This window comes from Thamnophis elegans, chromosome 4 (assembly GCF_009769535.1).
Source record: "Thamnophis elegans isolate rThaEle1 chromosome 4, rThaEle1.pri, whole genome shotgun sequence".
NCBI classification, from domain to species: Eukaryota; Metazoa; Chordata; class Lepidosauria; order Squamata; family Colubridae; genus Thamnophis; species Thamnophis elegans.
In genome coordinates, this window is record NC_045544.1 from 114,669,691 (window position 1) to 114,689,615 (window position 19,925).

The window sequence follows — 19,925 nt, forward strand, 5'->3', positions numbered from 1 at the left end:
ATTTTGTCGTCCGCGGTTTTGTGGTAGAACCGGCGAATCAACAGTGGCAGCTTTCCTTGCTTCTCTACTATTCTCTACTATTCCAATGCAAACTCTGGGCAGGCAAAACAAAAACAAAAAACCCCACAAAACCCCATATAAAGCTCTGCATCGGGATCACAAGGAACCCAAACATAACAAAAGCAGCCCAAAAGTGAATTCTTCTTTCCTCAAAGACGGCACCAGGTTTTGCAGTGTGCTACAAATGCAAAGCAATGCTGATTGTTGAGTGAAAGATCTTTTGGATTCTAGCCAAGTATAATAACCATGGAAACATAGCTGTTGTGAATTCAGATTTCTAAGGGACGAGAGGTATCAAATTGTAATTGGTGCAACCAGGGACCCAAACAACCAAGGAAACTAAAAAAATAAAAATAAAATAAAACTCCAACACAATGACGCATATTTAAAAGATAATGGCAAAACATTCCAGATCTGCTCCCCAGGAAAATTTAAGGCAGAAACTGATTTTCTGGCTCAAAGCCTCTTGAGTGTAGCCTTCTCCTCAAACTATCCTGGAAATATAGACACCCCGAAATCCAGCCTCTCCAGGAAGTAAGACATCCTAATAGCTCTGGAGTCACAACTGATGGTTTCAGAACTTTAACTGGAATGATCTGCCCAGGAAAACGAACAGATACTCTCTGCTCACAATAAAACAAGTAAAGAGACTCCCAATTTCATTTGCTTATGTTTGGCACCCTGAGCAAAAGACTAAGATGTCACAATTCATCTTCCTCTTCCACAAAGAGGGTGCCTAGATTTACATGAAGTCATCGGAGTCATTGCCATCCTGTGAAAGGAAAGACAAAAAATGTGTCAGAAGGGATATTTTATGATTTTAACATTTTAGGCCACTCAGCACCACAGATTTAATATCAGAACACTTTTCTCTCTTTTTCTTCCAGTTAACTGTTGTAACTTTCTCAGAGAAAGAAATATTGAAAACACATTCTTCCATTCCTATGATCCCAAAGGTTTGCAAACATTTTCATCTCACAGCACACATCACATGCAGAAATGGCATCCTAAATGTCAATTTATTGGAGGCATTCTTTGTATGGAAAGGCTGTAATCAGTGGTGGCTTTCCATTTTTCTCACTACCGGTTCGCTCGTGCATGCACAACCTCCTAACCGCCACTACTACTGGTTCACCCAATCTAGGCCGAACCAGGAGCAACCCACCTTTGGCTGTAATACCTGAAACATTTTAGTGCAGTCAAGAAGACAAAGCTGCACAAAATTATAAATGATGTGGAAAAGTGGATAAAAAAAGTTTCTTTCCTTGACTTATAATAAGGGAATTTGAGGATTGTCCAAGGAAGCTAATTAGAGGAAATTCAGGACAAATAAAAGATAATACTTTTTTAAATCAAGTACATTAGTAAGCTGGCATTTGTTTTCAAAAGAGTAATTGATCCTTTAAAAAATTATATGGAGTGTAATGCTATCAATTACTATTAGATATAATTGCTAGGCATGACTTAGGCAAGACTTAACTATGGGAAAAGAATGATGGACTGCATCAAAAACACACCTGGTTAGAAGTCATATTCTCTGCTTTCATTAAGGAAGAGTAATTTCTGTAAAAAGAAAACAAATAGATTTTCATTATTAAGGTTAAATAATTAATATAAATGGGAATTTTGCCAGTGAGATAAGATTCAACGTGAGTGACAATAACAGAAAAAAGTAAGATTGTAAATTATAAGGTAAAAGTCTAAGTGTAGAATAAAATTGTGACAATTAGCATTCGTGACTAGATTTCAAATTTCAGTTTCTACAAATTCGAAAGTGGTTTGGCTTGAATGCTAAGCATAAGACTTATACAATGGAGAGTAAGATGCTGGCATGCTTATTTACTGAGCTTTAAAACTTTACTTGTAATATGGCCAATTAGAAACTAATACTGGCAGTGTCCTTTGATTGAACCACGTACCAATATCAGCTCTTGCTGAATTTACCTTCAAAATCTCTCAAACAAAACAACCTGAAAAGATTCCTGTAAACTCTAAAGGCACAAAGCTGCAATACAGAAAAACAAACTACAGATATTCCTTGCTCGATGACCACAATTGGCACCAGAATCTCAATTATTGAGCGAAGAAGTCGTTAAGTGAAATCTGCACGTAACTGCTTTGCTCAGCAACCATAATCCCAGCACTCCTGGTTACACTTGTTAAGTGATCTCCTGGATCATTAAGCAGACAGAATGAAAGAGCTGCCTGCCAAAGGATTTTAGCTCCACACAGAGCTGAAACTCTCCCAGCTGGTACCCGTTTCATTCTTAAACATTCTGTAGTCTGTCAAAGGACTTCAGCTCTCCTCTGGCATGGAAGGGAAGTCCTTGGTGGGGGCTGCAGGAATGGAGCTGAAATCTTCAGGATTTCTCTCTTGGGCATAAAAAAGTTAGGCTTCCAATATACTGCTATTAAATGATATAAAAATAAGCGAGTTAGAATCATTGTGTCATATATTTCCTGACCAGTCCTGCCCTTTGTTGAAGGACTGACAATTTCTCAGATAGGATACATTTTGAGACAACTATTCTGAAATAGCAGAATGTAGTTGACCAGCAAGAAAATATCAAATTGGACCAGTACCATTCTACATACTGTGCAATTACAGAAACTGGCCACCCTGGTTGTCTGCAAGGAACTTCAAAAAAAGTGGGGGGGAGGAAGGAGCAAAGGAGAATATTTTGATTAGCAGACTATATGGCTAGGACAGGCTGCAATCCATTCCCCCCTAAGAAATTAATTAACTAGTTCTTACATTTCTTCCATTAAAACTTACATTTGTAACAAGGTTGCATGTGAGCATTTTGCTGATTGTACAGCACAAACGGTTAACCTGCAGCATCATTAGGAAGAAGCTGAAATCTTGGCATTAACTACCATTATTAGAAAGTTTTATTTAAAATTATTTGGAACTTTAGGGGCACAGGAGAGAAATCAAGTAAGAGTTGGGCTGGGATCCAAGCGAGATGTTGAAGAAGCCAAATCACCTCCCTTCACAATTTAAAACAAAACTTTTCCATGACTTGCTGAACATCCAAACTTATGGGTACTGTCTGTGCTTATCAATCGAATCAGACCTACGATAGCTGTCCATTCTAGGGATAGCAAGGAAGGAACCTGTTTCCTCACTCACCTAAGTTCTTCCAGTTCCTTTTTCTTTTTCATTTCTTCCTTCTCCTTTCGTTTTATCTCTTGGATCTGGGCCTTTTTCTCATTCCTGTCCTCCCTCTCACGGGCTTCTTTCTCTGCAGCCAGGTCTGGGAATCGTTCCACTTTGGTCTTTTCCAATCGGTTCAAAATCTCATTTATCTTCTTCTCCACTGTCACTATCTTCACCTTGGAACAGGAAAGAACTGTAATTCTTATAAAAAATGTAGTTGGAATTAATTTTGAATACACTAAGATTTCAATTCCCTGGGGCAACACTGATGTAGAAGCACTTCAAATGGTCATGTACTTGGAGAGCCAATATTTTTACATATACTAAGAAAGTGGACATTTAAGAGATATTGAGCCAAGGTGACGCAGTGATCAGAGTGCAGCACTGCAGGCTACTTCAGCTGATTGCTAGTTCAAATCTCACTGGCTCAAGACTGACTTATCCTTCCATCCTTCCAAGGTCAGTAAAATGAGGACCCAGATTGTTTGGGGCAATATGCTAACTCTGTAAACCGTTTAGGAAGGGCTGTAAAAGAAATATGAAGCAGTATGTAAGTCTAAGTGCTTATTGCTTGCTTAAGTACTTATACAATTAAGATTACTACAAAAATTATTACAGAAAGGTCACACCTGTCACTGTTTGTTTTTACTATACATTGACTGTTACAAGCACCAAGTCATCAAAGTAAAGCAATCATTCAGAGAACTTTGATTTGATGATTTTAATAGTTACTTCTAACTGTGCAATGTTTTGATTCTCAGACTATGGATTAAAATTGTATTTGGCACCACAGATATAGGATGGATGTCAAGGACACCGAAATGTTTTCTATCCATACTGCAAAATAAAGGAAAAGAAAAGAAGCATGAGAATTTGAGATTGGGATAAGGAAACTTGGATCGGGTTTTCAATGCTTCCAGAAGCCATCAGAAACCCTCTGAAAATAGATTTCAGATTTGTTTCTGCCTTTCAAAGTAGAGCTTTGGAACATTGGAGAGCAATTGCTAATTTAAGAAATCCAATTAAAGAAGAGAAAATTCTGAAACTTTGGTTGCACACTATTGGTTATCAAAGTACAGACCGGCAGGAAACCACCATTCCTTCCAAATACTGTTACATACTCAAACCCCATAAAGTCAATGCAGAAAGAAAATTTCTGAAGGCTGTTCTACTGTGAGGCCTTAAAAAGGGAGAGAACCCATGGTCGTATTGACCAGAATATTCTGATTGTCCTGAATTCACTTCTAAATGTTAGTGACAGATGTTCTTTTGGAACAGCGGGACACTATCCTGAGGTTCACCTAGTTCACCAAATAAAAACATTAAGGCAGTAACTTTCTGCTTTCACTTGGTTAAAAATACATTTTGAAAAATGCAGGGGCCTCCCATCTTTCATTCACAGCCCTCTGATGTCACTGGAAAGGACTTATTTTTCCAGGCTCAGGATATTAGATCACTCTGCTGAAAATAATGTAGGAAGCCTTCAAAGTAGCCAACATGCCAAATAGCCAGCATGTATGTTCCCATTTGGAAAAAAAAGGATACTTGCTGTCCTTAGCCCCACTGACCCCTTCATTGGAATCTAAACAACCCTGAATTGAAGTCACATGCACATGTTAGCCCTGTGGATAGATGCTAGATTGAAGCTTTGTAAACTTTGTTACTTCTACTTCTGTAATTGCTGATAGTTTCAAAATAGGTGGGAAGAAGCCCCATAATTTCTATGTGATTTCAGCCAAATTTCACATATTCATGCAATTGACAACTACTTTAACTCCATATTTATTCTCAAGAAAATAATAAACATTATACTTCTGTATTATGTTCTTTATAATGTTCTGTAATGGCTGGCTCTCAATGGAATTTTTTCCATTGGATTTCTCAGGTTCTTCTACCTTTAAAAAAAATATTCAGTGATAAAACCAAGTCCTTCAGCAATGCTCTTAGCTTTTCTAAAATAAGTTGGCTAAGAGTCTATGGAGATTCTCAGTCAACCAGGCCATGGTTCTTCCAAAGGTTGGCTAAGAATAATTCAGCGACTGGATTTCTACCAAAAGAAATAAATACATAGAAATAAAAGCTTCAAAAGGTGATAGATCACATACATTGTAAAGTTTTTTTTAAGAGCTTGGAAATCTCAGTTGAAGGAGAAACAGCAAACATAAAGGCATGAGTCTTCCTATTTGAAAGATACTTGCTATTTTTTTTCTAATTATTGTATGGCATTTATTTTACTATGGTTGCTGAAGATATTTCTCCAAATTTCTTTCATGCTTTTATTTTCCATTCTCTCAGAATTGCATTTCTAAGTCTCTAAAGGCAAAGAGAAACAGTAAAAAGACCAATTTAAATTAAATCATTTCACTGGTCCTTAGGTCATGCTGGGGGAGTAACACAAAAGCCTTTCCCAGACCTAATTCTGTAAGTTTTTTTAAAAAAATCTAGGACGGCAGAAGCTGATGGAAGACCTTGCATCATATGTTTTTCTACCAAAACACTTCTCCTCTCCCAGGTAAACAAAGGTGATCATAACAATCCATTGAGAGAACTGTTCCCAGCAGTTTTGGATAACCTTCTGAAACTATAGAGATTATAACAGCAAATATAGCTATTAGCCAAAGATGATTGGGATGGAGCTTCATTGGTCAACTCTTGTTGGTACCCTTAACATGGTTGTTTATTCTGTCCTTCCAAGAACATATGCATGATATGCTTTGTTGTTTCTTTTCATTTTTTTTTACCAAAACCAATTCTTTCTATTTTTATTTTTTGCAACTGGAAGAGCCAAATTTAGTGAACTGTTATATTTTTAAATTTTATCTAAACATTTATTCTAAACACAGGAATATTAGAACTCAAGTCAATCATCTTGCAATCAAGTTACTAGAAATAAAGGGAAGCCATGTATAACCAGTTGCTACAAAAGGCATCATAATTTAAACATTGGTAACGTTTCTCACACAATGTTATTCATTAGGAGTTTACCTGAGCATCATATTAGGGAACCGAATAGTTAACAGTGGGGCAATGTTGTTGACCCCTTTACATTGCAACTTGCAAAGGTTCCAAACAATATCAGATCTCCAATGCAGCCTCAGGCTTTCCATGGGCTAGACCAGCTTTAATATTACTGGTGAGAGAAGAAGCCAAAGATGCTTCTGCTTTCCCACATACTTTCTGCATTTTACAGATGATTAGCAAAGTCTCCCATTAGCTTCTTGGTCTGCTGGATGAAAGTAGCTTGAAACCTTTGGAGAGATCAGGGAAGGAATAAGATACTTACATCCTTTTGTCTATGAAAACCAATCTGGCCCACATCCATGTCTGCTGTTTTCTTTAGGTTGGCCCATGGGGTGTATACTATATTGACATTATTCATTTTGCAGCCTAAAAAAGAAAGTAATTATACAGAAAAAGAGTAATTATGCCCATTTCTGGCCATCTTTCTCAATACCTTAATTAGGATCAAAAACATTTACATAGTACGAATACAGTATCTACAGCTAAGCTATTTTCCAAGAAACATGAAATACCTTTTGTGTTTCCAATTATGTAAAAGAGGCAGAAAGAGTGGGAGATCTCATCAGCTCCCACAATACTACCCAATTATGCTATATCACATCTGCTAAAAATTGAGACTCAGAGCAACTGACTCCTAGCTCCAGTTGTTCCCAGAAAGGTACTAGTTAGAGACTCTCAATCATTCATCTGTCTAACTCCTGCAGGAACAGGGAAGCAATGCCAAGAATTAAAGAGAAGTTCCAAGATTCTCAGGATGAAGTTTTGAAAGACAACAACTGAACAAACCATCTGCTTCCCATGATATAGTCAAGGCACGAAGGGAGCATCTAAATATAAGTCATAATTCAACAGTTAAAATCCTCCGCGTATAGCCCTACACATTTTGCTATTATTCGTTAGCTTTGAAGCATGGAGTTTGTTTATTCAAAACTGACATAAATTGAAAAGAACTCTGGATAATGCAACATTTATCGTTCCACACATATCTATTTTTTGACATACTTAGACTTTGAGTAGCATACCAAAGGCTACCTTTCAAAAATGACTGTAGGACAAAGACTAGGTTTAATTTAAAATATTGAACATTTTTCTTCTATCCCAGTGCTTCTCAACCTTTTTCTTCACCACAGACCCCCTTTAAATACTTTTTGTGGTCATGCAGCGTGGCCTCAGACCACCAAGACTTAAGTCAAGATTTAAAGCACTAGACTGTATCAAATATTCACAGACTCCCTGTGACATCCTGGTATCTCCAGGGGTCCGCAGACCATAGGTTGAGAACCACTCTTTTATCCTATTAAAAATCACTATACAATTTGATGGCAATTTTGGAGCCATCTGGGAGGTTGCATACAAGCTCTTTGGGGATTTTAGACTGTTTTACTCTGACAGGAATTGGATTAAAAGGCTCCACATTCTTTACTATTTTATCATTTTAGTTTTATCCATATTTCCTCCCAAAAGCTCAACAATAAATGTGTACTTAGCCCTCAAAATACCTGAATTATGATTTGGTCCATGAAATTGTTGACTGATGATTTGAAACTGGGACTCGTTTTGTGTTTGATTCCCTAATATTGTATTGGGCCTTTCTGAACACTTACTCTGTAACCCATTTTGTATCTGCCTAGAATGCCCTCTCCAATTATTGAGATATGACCCAAGTCAATGTAATGAATGCAGATACAGCAGGATAATTTTTTAAAAGAATGATGAGATTACACTGAGGCTTTTTTTTAATCTTATGCCCATGGTGCCCTAATATTTCCTCAAGAAAAGTTTGTAGAATCTAAGGCACAGATCTGGTTTTCAAGAATAAAAAACATCTTTAAGAGTTGCTTGGTGACCTATGGTATAAGAGATCGTACTTTATAAGCATTTGGCTCAATTTGTTATAGGTTTCATGCAGTATCCCCCTTGATATAAAACAGAACAGAGTACAAACCTCAATTTTCAACTGCTCATATCTCCTAGAGGGCAAGCAGGCAAACCCAGCAGTTGTAAAGTTCTAGGTCTGGAATTTTGAGCAAACCAGAAAAATAGAAGCATTCCAGAAACCCAAGAACTTCTGGATTATAAAATAACACAGGGAGGGAGGGAGGGACGGAGATCCCCATGGGCACCTGATGAGATCTGAAGTAGGAGAAGAAGATGGCTTACAGAGGCAACTACTTGAATATTAACCCAAATATTGACCCATGTATAAGAGTGTCTTTTCTCTGTTCAACACACTGGTACATCAGATGGACAGATGCTAGATCAAAACAATCTGTTGGGGATAGGGTAAACCTGGAATTTAAAGAGCATGTAGTGGGCACGCTTAAGGTAGGCATAGATGTTCACAGAAATGATTGTCATGGGAGACATGACTGATCACAAAACATAAATTTATCACTATGCAAACTAATCTAGAAATTATTTACCGTCTCTGGAGGAACTCTGAGGAGCCAACAACATTCTTGTATGTAAATGCAGTATGATGGTTGAGTTTTACCTTGTAGCATTCCATTTTTTTAAAAAAAATCTTTTAATAAAAACTAAATAGGATAAGGAACTTGATGAGCACTAAGGAAATTATCTGGAAGTTACTTGAACCCACAACTGCAACATTGCCTATTTCTGTGCTACACTCTATCCTGTCTTCAGTTACAATTTGACATCTACCTGGCTGAAACTACCATAATTACCATTGAACCTTATGCTTTTGCTAGGACAATCTTTTTCATATTTTGAAATGTCCAAATGATTCATACTGTTCTAGGCTCTGAAGCTTAGGTATTCTTTGTTAATCCCACATTCAAAATCTGTCCTCCTTGACTCCCCACTCAAAATCCTTGTAATACTTTTTGACTCACTTTCTTATATAGGCAAAACTTTACCTTGAATGCTGTTGGCCTTCACAAGCTGTGCACAATCTATCAAAACCTCCTTAGGAATATCATCCACTGTTTGCCCCTAAAATAAATCAAGGTGGATATGAGCATCCTAGGTGTGGGAATGCAGAGGACATGCTGTGAATAGTTTCACAGTCCCTTGCACTGAACTTATAGATACATAAACAAAAATGCCAATGGCTTAAAAGGAGTAATAGTATGATATAAGCTTTCCTGGACTAGAACTCATTTCATGCAAATTATGCACTGGACTGGAAATTTAAAATACTGCATCATTAAAATTGTGTTGTTCTATATAATGCTACAAGATTATTTGCTGCTATTGTGATGAACAATTTTACTATAGTATTTTTTTAAGTACCTTGATCTTTCTTGCACACAATTAAATCAGTTTATGACAGATTTCACATGTCATACCAAGCCATTCATTTTTAAATCGTGGTTTGTAGACAAAAGATACAATTACTCTGGGTTCACTAACTGCCATAACTCATACAAGCATATCATGCAAGCCATAATTGTTAAGCTGATGAATGGTACAAATCAAAAGCAAGAAAACCATATAGCTCACTATCACATCTTGCTTAGATGTTTTGAGAATAAAACTGATTGTATGTTCCATGATTGAAATCCCAGAGTTTTGCCTATCTAAACTGCATGAGTCCAGAGCACTATTTGATTAGACTCCTTTGGATAACTTTGTTTTTAAGGCATAAGGATGTAAACCAGTATACTTTTTTCAGTTCTTATTCCACATAGCTTACTATGCCTAGTATGAAAATTATGCTCAGCTGAATCCAAAAATAATTTTAGTTTGATAAATTTCTGGAAGTCTTCCAACACTGAAAGTAGAATTCTAGACATGGTCCACACATTAAAAAAAATATCAAACCACTTTCGCAAATGTTCAATTGGGCCGTTCTTGAACACTGTAATGTTTTTGGGAAACTGCAAATTTCTGCCACTAGAAAAGGGAGATTTCGTACATAGTTATTGGTTTATAACTCTGCATAATTTTGGGCATTGTTGTTATGTAGCTATGAACGCACCATCCCGCAACTTTTCATGGATGCATGTAACTGAGCAAAACAAGCAAAGCTGGCCAGTTACCTTTTGTAGCCGGAGGTAGACATGTGCTGAGGAGAGCTTGTCCACATGAAACCTAGACAAAGTGCAAAGGTTTGATAGGAATTATGATTCAGTATCCTTCCCACAGACGCAACACATCTAGATATTGTTATCATGTGGTGTTTGTCACTTAATAGTATGGAGAAGAATTATGTCTTAACATATTAAATATCTGAGTGAGGATTGAGAATCCAAAGAAAAGGAAACCAAAGGGCTAAAAGAGGAAAATCTATCGTAAAAAATATTGACATAAGGTCAAGTACTCCCTCCAGTGATTCAGATGAAAACAGCACTGGAAATTGGCAAATAAAATCCGGTGCTTAACCTTGCCATAGCCATTTCTCCACCAATGAATAAGGCAAATTCATAAATCATCTCAAATAGATGCTTAGAGTTTTAGTATCTTCCAGAGGCCAGAACTTAATAAATCTGAGTAATGTGCTCCTTTATTCAACTATCTATTCTTTAATGGATTTCTTGGGCACTAGCATCAAAGTGAGACAAAATATTTATAAATAAGTATTTGGGGAGGAAAAAAGTGGAAATGACACCTAAGACACCAACATTCCAGCACTTTAGTTCTCATCATATTCTTGCAAGCCTCTCCAAAAGGCATTAAAAACAAGAAAGGAACACTTATCACATCATGGTTACCCTTGGCAATCAGTATTTAGGAGACTTACTACCTCTTGTAGCTGAAGCTGGGAGGGTCATTCCACTCTAACATGGTTTGAATAAAAAGTAATACCCCCACCTTCATAACTTTAATTTAGATATAAGTTAATAAATGAAATAAGAAAATAATTCTTAAAATGATGTCTTTTAATTATCTGCATTTACTTCTCCACATAATTACCACTATTTGCAATAAACTTGGACAATGAACAAATTTATCAAAGCCCATCACAGAATTCCATATTTGAAAGTCTTTCCACCTCTTCTATATTTGTCACTTTAAAACAATAATTAATTAGAATGCAAAAGGACAAGGAGGAACTTTCTCTGTAACATGTCAAATGGCTTCAGACCTCTTGAAGAAGCAATTGCAAATATGGATTTCACTAGCTTACTCTCTATCCACCATATGTAGTCTGATTTGGTGCCATTTGGTTCTCTCTTTCCCCAACATTGAATTTATTTATTTGTTTGCCTGTACGTACTTGGGTCTGTCCGACTCCAAAATAAATACCTTGCTGGGCATGCATTTGACTCAAGTGGGGGAAAGGACTGGTTGAAGAGACACTATGTGGAGGGTTTTGTGGTAGATTTACGAAGCTTGGCCATCTTTGGAGTAATATGTAGTAAATGGTGATTACACATAGAAGTAAATAGAGGTAACAAAAAGACCTCATTTCAAGGGTTATTTTCGTATTTCATTTCTTAAATTATTATTATTTAAACTAATGTTATAGAGGTGGAGAATTTACTTCTCATACAACACTTGTACAATAACACAAAAGCATCGAGCTGACAAGTCTCCCCTTTAGGATTCACAAGCTGCTTTCCACAGCAATTGAAAAACACAGGCTTTAAGAGCTAAGACCAAAAGATCTATAGCAGTATCCCATCACTGTCAACTTCCAGATGTGTGGTCTCCAACTCCCAGCATTCTTCAGCCAGCACAGTTGATGTTGAATATTCTGGGAGTTCACATCCACACATCTGTTTTTGTCAAGATTGGGGAATTCTGCTCTTCAGGAAATACATACATATGCAGAAGTGCCAAAGTCTTATTATATATTTATCATTTTTATCATGCTTTTCAACTTGAAGGACCATAAAGCACTAAATTTACTTACTAAAACTAAAATCAAATCCTGAAACTGTTTCATTAAAAACAGATGTCTGGAATCAGTAACAGGATGGGTGATGGCTGATAAGTTGAAATTCATTCCAAATCAGTCATATTATTGACTAGCAATGTTAGTGATTTAATGCTGCTATATTAAATAATAATTGGCTTTAAATAGTGTACCTCATTTCCAACCTACATAGTTTGCTATCTTACTAAATCTGTATGAAGAGGCAAAATATAAATATTTTATATATGGAAGTAGAATCGCAAGTAGCAGTCACATGATATCTCATTTAACGACCATGGTGATTCACTTAATGAACTTGAAGTGAGATTATAAACCTATCACTGTCACAGGATTTTCCACTTAAAAATAGAGTTGGCAGTCGCAATTGTAGTTGCTAAGTAAGCCTCTGAGTCCTTGGGATATAAGAGAGCGTGAAGGGAAAATGCAATATGACCTTTAGTGGCTTGTATGAAGCCTGGCAGTTTTTGTGAAACTTTTAATAAATCTGTTACTATTTGAATATTTTTAATTATCTCTATGGAAGAGAATATTTACATATACTTATAATTAAATTGTATATAAAATATATAATATTATATAAAAATATATAACCATAATTACATAATAACTATAATAATTACACGTACACACACTTAATAAGTCATGGATTGCTTAGCTATTGTTTTGGATAAACCATACTTTCTGTTAGATTATGCACCATACTCTACATACTACAACAATTTGGTTCAGACAACACAGTAAAAAACAAAGAAATTGCATTACAATTAAGCATAGTCATGTTAATTTTATTTGCATGTGAGATGATATAAAATGTCATCAATTTTGTTGCTGAGTTAAAATTAAATTTATTTCCCAGTACTCTTGTGATTCTTGCAGTCAAGGCTTTAAACAGGCATGAAAACAACAGGAAAAACATTTTGACAGAATATATAACTTGTTTGGGAAGACTACAAAAATGCAACTTGGAGGTTGGAAACTTATTACTGGAAACTGAGGGAAAACCCTCCAAAAGCAGAAAAAGATAACAGGAAATGATCTCTTTTAAAAAAAAGCAGCATTTATTTATACAGAGAACTAGAAAATTGGCAACTGATATGCCAGAACACTTTTACATTTGAGAGGTAGGGAAAGAATCTCACTTTTTTGGTATGGCATAATTTCAGAAATAGGATCTCATCTCAGTCCAGAAAGGATGCTAACAACTAATTATTAGGGAGGAGAAAGATTGTTTCATATGAAAAAGGATTTCATTATACAAAAGTAGGCTCTTTTAAGTACTTACCAAATATCTTCTAGCCAACCGTATTTTATTAGATCTTCATCTAAAAGAAAATGCAAAGCAAAATTGATCAGAGCTCTAATAGTGTTCACATAAATGGTTTTTTTCTTTTTCTTTTCAAACAGAAGACAAATAATATATTATGCCCATTTCTGAGATAACATATATTTTTAATTTTTTGTTCTTTAGTAAAAAATAATATTACGGAACAAGCATAAGTCATTTGCAATCTTCAGGTTATTTTAATGTACAATAGTTTCAGCTTCATTTTAAAAACCTTTATATAAGAAATCAGATATATGATAATAGCCTCTAGGTGAGATGGGTGACTTAAATTATAAGATATAAATATCAGTATAGGTAAGTACAGTATAAATATAAATAATAGTTGTCTGGTAGTTTCTTGCAAATTACTACTTAGAAAGAGAACGAGAGAAATGTTACAGAATGTCAGAGAGAAAAAAGTATGACTACTTTAAGTTGTGGCTTCACCCAGTGCATATGGTAATCATACTCACCATTTAGCTTACAACTCATGAGGAAAAGTAGTTCTTAACAAAAGCATTTTTGTCCAACAGGGTTACAGAAGCCCAACTGATCTATCACTCAATTAAATATTAATTTGTACATTAGCATTTTCTTTATTACAAATACCAAATTTAGATGAATGGGAGTACAGCTTATTTTACACAGCAAGTATTTGATCGCTGCACAAGGCATACAGTGCAATTTCACTTTTCACAATGAATTTTACAATATCTATTTGATAAAAGCAATCTTGAAAACATTGGTGGGTGAGGAAGATGCATAAGGCATCTGGAAGTTGAATCTCTATTGAATTTATTTCTTGCTCCAATTTATCAATTACATTATCTTTTTTAGTTGATTGTCTACAAAAGTGACACAATGTAATTTAAACTGTACACTACACTCACAATTACTACATTTGCCCTTGAACAAAAGAAATATTCTACCTGTTTAAAGATAAAGGTTGAGAATTGAGAGGGATGGGGTGAGGGGAGTGTGTCACTGAATTAGGCAAAGGGTATTGATATTATTTCATTTTAATTTATTATTAAATTTGTTTCCTGTCCATCTCATTATGTGGTGACTATATGAAGTACCATATATAGACTATATCAATTGTACATCAAGTACCATACCAAGAATCTTGGTTAACACAATATAAATCAGGAAATGCAATTAACATTGTGTTAAGATTACTCCATATTATGAAGAATCTATTCCGATTCAAGCATCCCCCTCACAAAATTACATGTAACTTCTATGGACAAATAAATCCACATTTTTCACATGGTACTAATCCATGTATATAATAATCTAAGAATGGTTTCCGGTTTGAGTTGAAACCTGTATCTGATTTACTTTTAAGATACAAAGCTATTCCAGATGCCAAAGTATATTGTCACAACTTCTTTAATTTATTTGTTGAAAATATTTATATGGCCGCCCAACTCACTCACCATAATTCTATGCGACTTACAGAAATAAAACTGCAATAAACCACCCTGCCAAAAATATTTTTTTGAATTTGATTTATCCACTCTAGCAAAACTAGAGGAATGTACCAACAACAAAACATCTTATACCAATTTACTCTAAATAAATGTTCAGAGTAAATTTTATGTTCTTCCTTTGAAGTTCCTACTATTAAATCTTTATTATTACATTCAAAATTTGTATCCATTTAATCATATCTTTGACCTTTCCAGATTCTATTTCATCAGCAATCTATAAATATGGTTTAACAAATATTCCGAATGATAAGATTTTTCCAACTTCTCAATACTGTATTCCCCTTATTTCTGCAATTCTTTGAATATGATTCTACCTACTTGAAGATAATAAAACCATTATCTTCTGCAAGCCTCTTCTGCACTCTACCCAAAAACCTGCGAGGACTTGTCCAAACAGTTGCCAGGTGTTAACAGACTCAAAAGAACCAAATAAATAAATAATCCTACTGATTCAAACCATTCTAGACCAAGATGGCCATAAAGTGGTCACTAGGAAGTAAAACATAAGCACAGGGGTATTTTCTCTCCCAGCACAGCCCTCATAATGGAGGCAATAAGTTGTCATCATAAATAGCAGACCTTGCATTTTAATCCTAATAATTTGTCTAATCACTCTTTAAAACCATCTACATTGGCAACTATATCTTGGTAACAAATGTCCTAGCTTAAAAAACCGCTTCCTTTTATCACTTCTTAATCTCTCCCATTGGATTCTACAATATTTTAATATTACAAAAATAATCCTGCCTGTATAAGTAAATGAAAAAATAGCTACTCTCCACTTTTCCATATCATGGATATTTTTATCGACATTATTATGCCCTGCTCCTTTTTTATAAATTAAAAAAAAACCCAGTTTTCCTCACAGGTGAGTTACTTTACTTGCTTATTTTTAGATGCTCTTTTCTGCACCCTTTAATCTTATTAGAAGCCTGGTGATTAGAAGTATTAGGATTCAAAAATGGTTATACTATAAAGATTTGTAGAAAGGCAATGCAATTTTGACAATTATTTTTAATTCAATTTTAATGAATGCCAAAAAGAAATTTACTTTTGGAGGTTTTATTGAACACATTCATTGTAATACCTGCAAGAAATGTTAATTAATCATTTTCTAGGTTCCCATCAATTCTTAATACCACATGCAAATGTTCTTTGCAAAAACTAGAGCTATATTGGCTATTTCCAGGTTCTATGATTAAAGGCCAATCTTAAAAACATTTTACATATTTCTGTTAAGTCAGCAGGTTCAGAGTTTCAGAGTGAACTCTTAGGAATGCAGGAATCAATACTGTAGTAATTTACTACAATTAATTTGTCAACAGAAACTACAGGTAGTCCTTGACTTACAACAGTTCATTTAATGACTGTTCAAAGTTACAACAGTACTGAAAAAAGTGACATGGCCGTTTTTCACACTTATGACCATTGCAGCATCCCCATAGTCATGTGATCAAAATTCAGAAGCTTGGCAACTGACTCACATTTATGACACTTGCAGTGTCCCAGGCTTCATGTGATCACCTGTTAGGGCCTTCTGATAAGTAAAGTCAATGGGGAAGCCAGATTCACTTAACAACTGTGGCAAGAAAGGTTGTAAAATGTGGCAAAATTCATTTAACAATTGTCTCACTTAGTAACATAAATTTTGGGCTCAATTGTGATTGTAAGTGGAAGACTACATGTATTTAGAACTTTACTTTGGTCACCAATTTCTTTCAATTCTTAAGATTCCTCTTCTAAGAAAACAAAATTAGCCAGATATTTGCTCTATACCCAAAACAAAACAAGCAAATATCTGGCTAAACTTTGTTTTAGAAAAAGAATCTTAATGAGTGTGAGAAATTGGTGACCAAAGTAAAGCTCTAAATAGTTTCTATTGACAAACTAATTCAATTGGCTTTTCTGCAACTTTATCTTCTTTCACTTCTTCATCATCAAGCTACCTAATCAACTTTTTCTTTTTGTCTGTATTTCACTTTTTTACATCACTTGTCGTCACATTAACTATAACATTTATCTCATCTCTTGTCATCATCCTGATGGTCTGCTTATATTTTTATCCAACATTTTATCAATATTGATTTGGATACTGATTTCTTAAAACTAACAACCATCCACCATTCTAAAAAATGTGGCTATCTAAAAGAAAGGGTGATTGAATTCCCAAGCAATTGGAAGCTAAAAAGAGAGTTGTTACATAAGATGCATAAATTATCAATAGATCACATCTTTTTGATGCAAATCAAAGGAATGTTTTACTTACTTTCATACTTGTCTTTTCCCATATAAATTGTATAAATGGAAGGAACAACTGAAGGATAGAAAAGAAAAAAGTAATCCATTTTTTACATCAAACTATGCACAGATATGTAAGGTTTATCAACGCATACATAGATATAAAAGATTTATCTATATAAAAATTATTAAAACATATTCATATTCCAATGTAAAAATTACTATAAGCTTTCCTAAGCTGAGGAATAACTAAATTGTGTTCTAAAAACATCAATTGCCCCAGTATTATTTTCAGATAGGCTCTGAAATATATGTTATGATAATATAGGGAAAAAAGGAAAGTTCTTTTAAAAATGTGGTTAAAGAGAGCAAGGAATGGTTAAGGTTACAAGAGGTAAAGAAAACTATTTTAGAATTGGGTGAAAAGTGCTAAACAATGAATGAATTGTATTAAAAATGAAACTCATTACATTATGTTTGAAGTGAGAAATGCTGGAATAATACTTTAGAATTTATAGTACTATGCCAGATAAAATTATATACAAGTTAGTGTTTAAGAAAAAGTTGACAGAGAGAATATAGAGCCGAGGTGGCGCAGTGGTTAAATGCAGCACTGCAGGCTACTGCTAGATCAGCAGTTCAGCGGTTCAAATCTCACCGGCTCAGGGTTGACTCAGCCTTCCATCCTTCCGAGGTGGGTAAAATGAGGACCCGGATTGTTGGGGGCAATATGCTGACTCTCTGTAAACCGCTTAGAGAGGGCTGAAAGCCCTATGAAGCGGTATATAAGTCTACTGCTATTGCTATTGCTATTGCTATATATGCTCTGAGAATGCTGGATATGGTAAGACTACAGATATAACCACAACAGTTGAAGAAATGATAACACATGGACTTGGTTTATTTATGAAATGGTGGTGTATAACATATGTATGAGGAAATCCATTAATGTTCCCTTCTTCAAAGAGAAAGATTAATAATAATACAAAAAAAGGAAATTGCCTGCTAGTCTTACAAAGTGTTTGAATTCTGATTGAAACCATAGTAGATGTGACAATGAGCAAAAGTTTGGGAAAGGGGTTTGCACTACACGGGTTCTCCGAAAAGTATACGAAAGTGATACATTTTATTGTATCTTTTCTTATAGAGAGAAAACTCTACATGTATAATGAAAATAGACTTTTGAGTTTATAGAATGTTTTGTACAAATATGGTGGTGAAAAGTAAATAAAAGTTTATGATGAAAGTAGAGCATAACTGACAATAAAATCAAGATCACTTTTTCATAGACCCACCACACAAATCTGAGTGAAGATGCTTCTAGTTTCATCTCCCATTTCCATCTGCCTTCTGTAAAAATCTCCTAATTTTTTTCTGGAGTGGGGAAGTTACCTTCACCTTATTTAGCACGGCTAATCCGCCCTGGCTGGGTTGTTCGGGGATAACAGAACATCATGCAGAGGCCACTGGATGGGTTGGACCAGGAGTCTTCAAACTTGGCCCCTTTAAGACTTGTGGACTTCAATTCTGGAAGTTGGAAGTTCACAAATCTTAAAGGGGGCAGGTTTGGGGAACCCCTAGATTGGACCAATAACTACACAAAAACCCATCGTCTGCCAACCGAAACATTATTGGCTGGCGATAACCAGAGTCGTAATCCGTGACATCAACCGAGGAAAAGCAGTTCCAGATAGAAGCATCAACTTATATCTGAGAAGAGTTGTGAGCTTTGTGGCCAGGCCACACTTACCGTTGGACGTGAAATAAAAAACCATGGCAACACACACACAGACACACACACACCACGGGAGCGCCTTCCCACCCGCTCCGAAAGATTCGCAAACGGCCAGCGCCTTCCGGTTCTAGCGAGGCGGCTCTCAGGAAATGACGTCAGTTAATAGTTCCCATAGAGGCAATAATTGATAGAAGCAGAACTTTCCGAACATCCAACAGATAGGTTAATTTGCCAACGGTGTGTTTCACCTCTATAGGCTTAGGGATAGGTACAGGGACCCTCACCCACGTTTCCTCGTTGCCTGTGGACGCGCTGCTTCCTTAAACGGAAGAACTTTCTATTGGGCAGTTTTGTATAAATCTTAACCCTTAAGGGGAAAAAAATGTTTCTTTACTTTTTAAGGGGACATATAGAAATGGGTGAGCTCAGGTTGGTTTAAGCGCCACTAATTTAGATCAGATCAGATTAACAGAGTTGGAAGGGACCTTATAGGTCATCTAGTCCAACCCCCTCCCCTGCTCAAGCAGGAGACCCCACACCATTTCTGACAAATGGCAGTCCAGTCTCTTCTTGAAAGTCTCAAGTGATGAAGTTCCCACAACTTCTGAAGGAAAGCCGTTCCATTGGTTGATTGTTCTCACTGTCAAAAAGTTCCTCCTTATTTCTAGGTTGAATCTCTCATTGATTAGTTTCCATCCATTATTCCTTGTCTGGCCTTCGGGTGCTTTGGAAAATAGCTTGACCCCTTCCTCTCTGTGGCAGCCCCTCAAATATTGGAACACTGCTATCATGTCTCCCCTGGTCCTTCTCTTTAGTAGACTAGCCATGCCCACTGAATCGGGCTGGATACATTCTTGCCTATGTGATAGTTTTCGCCTTTAGTGATAACCTGCAAATGTGCATTCTTTATTTTAAACGTTGCAGTTATCCTCTACGCCAGTAGGGCAGAATTTTCTGCTTCTGGGGAGGCAGAGAGAATTAGCAGCCTTTCAGAGGCTAATGTTCACCCAATGGATCAGGAAAATTTCTTACGAAATAAACTTACTTTC

At 35.7% G+C, this 19,925-nt stretch overlaps 1 protein-coding gene across 2 annotated transcripts; it reads right to left on the reverse strand.

Annotated features, from left to right (window-relative positions):
• Positions 1 to 289: 289 nt before the first annotated feature.
• CCDC25 (coiled-coil domain containing 25) lies at positions 290 to 19,006 on the reverse strand. Of its 2 annotated transcripts, XM_032216688.1 has the most exons (9): positions 18,892 to 19,006; positions 17,170 to 17,217; positions 13,369 to 13,408; positions 10,246 to 10,297; positions 9,121 to 9,196; positions 6,504 to 6,607; positions 3,194 to 3,396; positions 1,578 to 1,623; positions 290 to 832 (listed from the first exon to the last, which is right to left on the reverse strand). In XM_032216688.1, the coding sequence occupies exons 1-9, from the start codon at positions 18,914 to 18,916 to the stop codon at positions 803 to 805; spliced, it is 624 nt and encodes a 207-aa protein (XP_032072579.1). In that variant the 5' UTR covers positions 18,917 to 19,006; the 3' UTR covers positions 290 to 802. The 2 variants fall into 2 exon arrangements, with proteins under 2 accessions (XP_032072579.1, XP_032072580.1); XM_032216689.1 differs by lacking the exons at positions 290 to 832; positions 1,578 to 1,623 and having other exon boundaries at positions 3,327 to 3,413.
• Between the last annotated feature and the right edge of the window lie 919 nt (positions 19,007 to 19,925).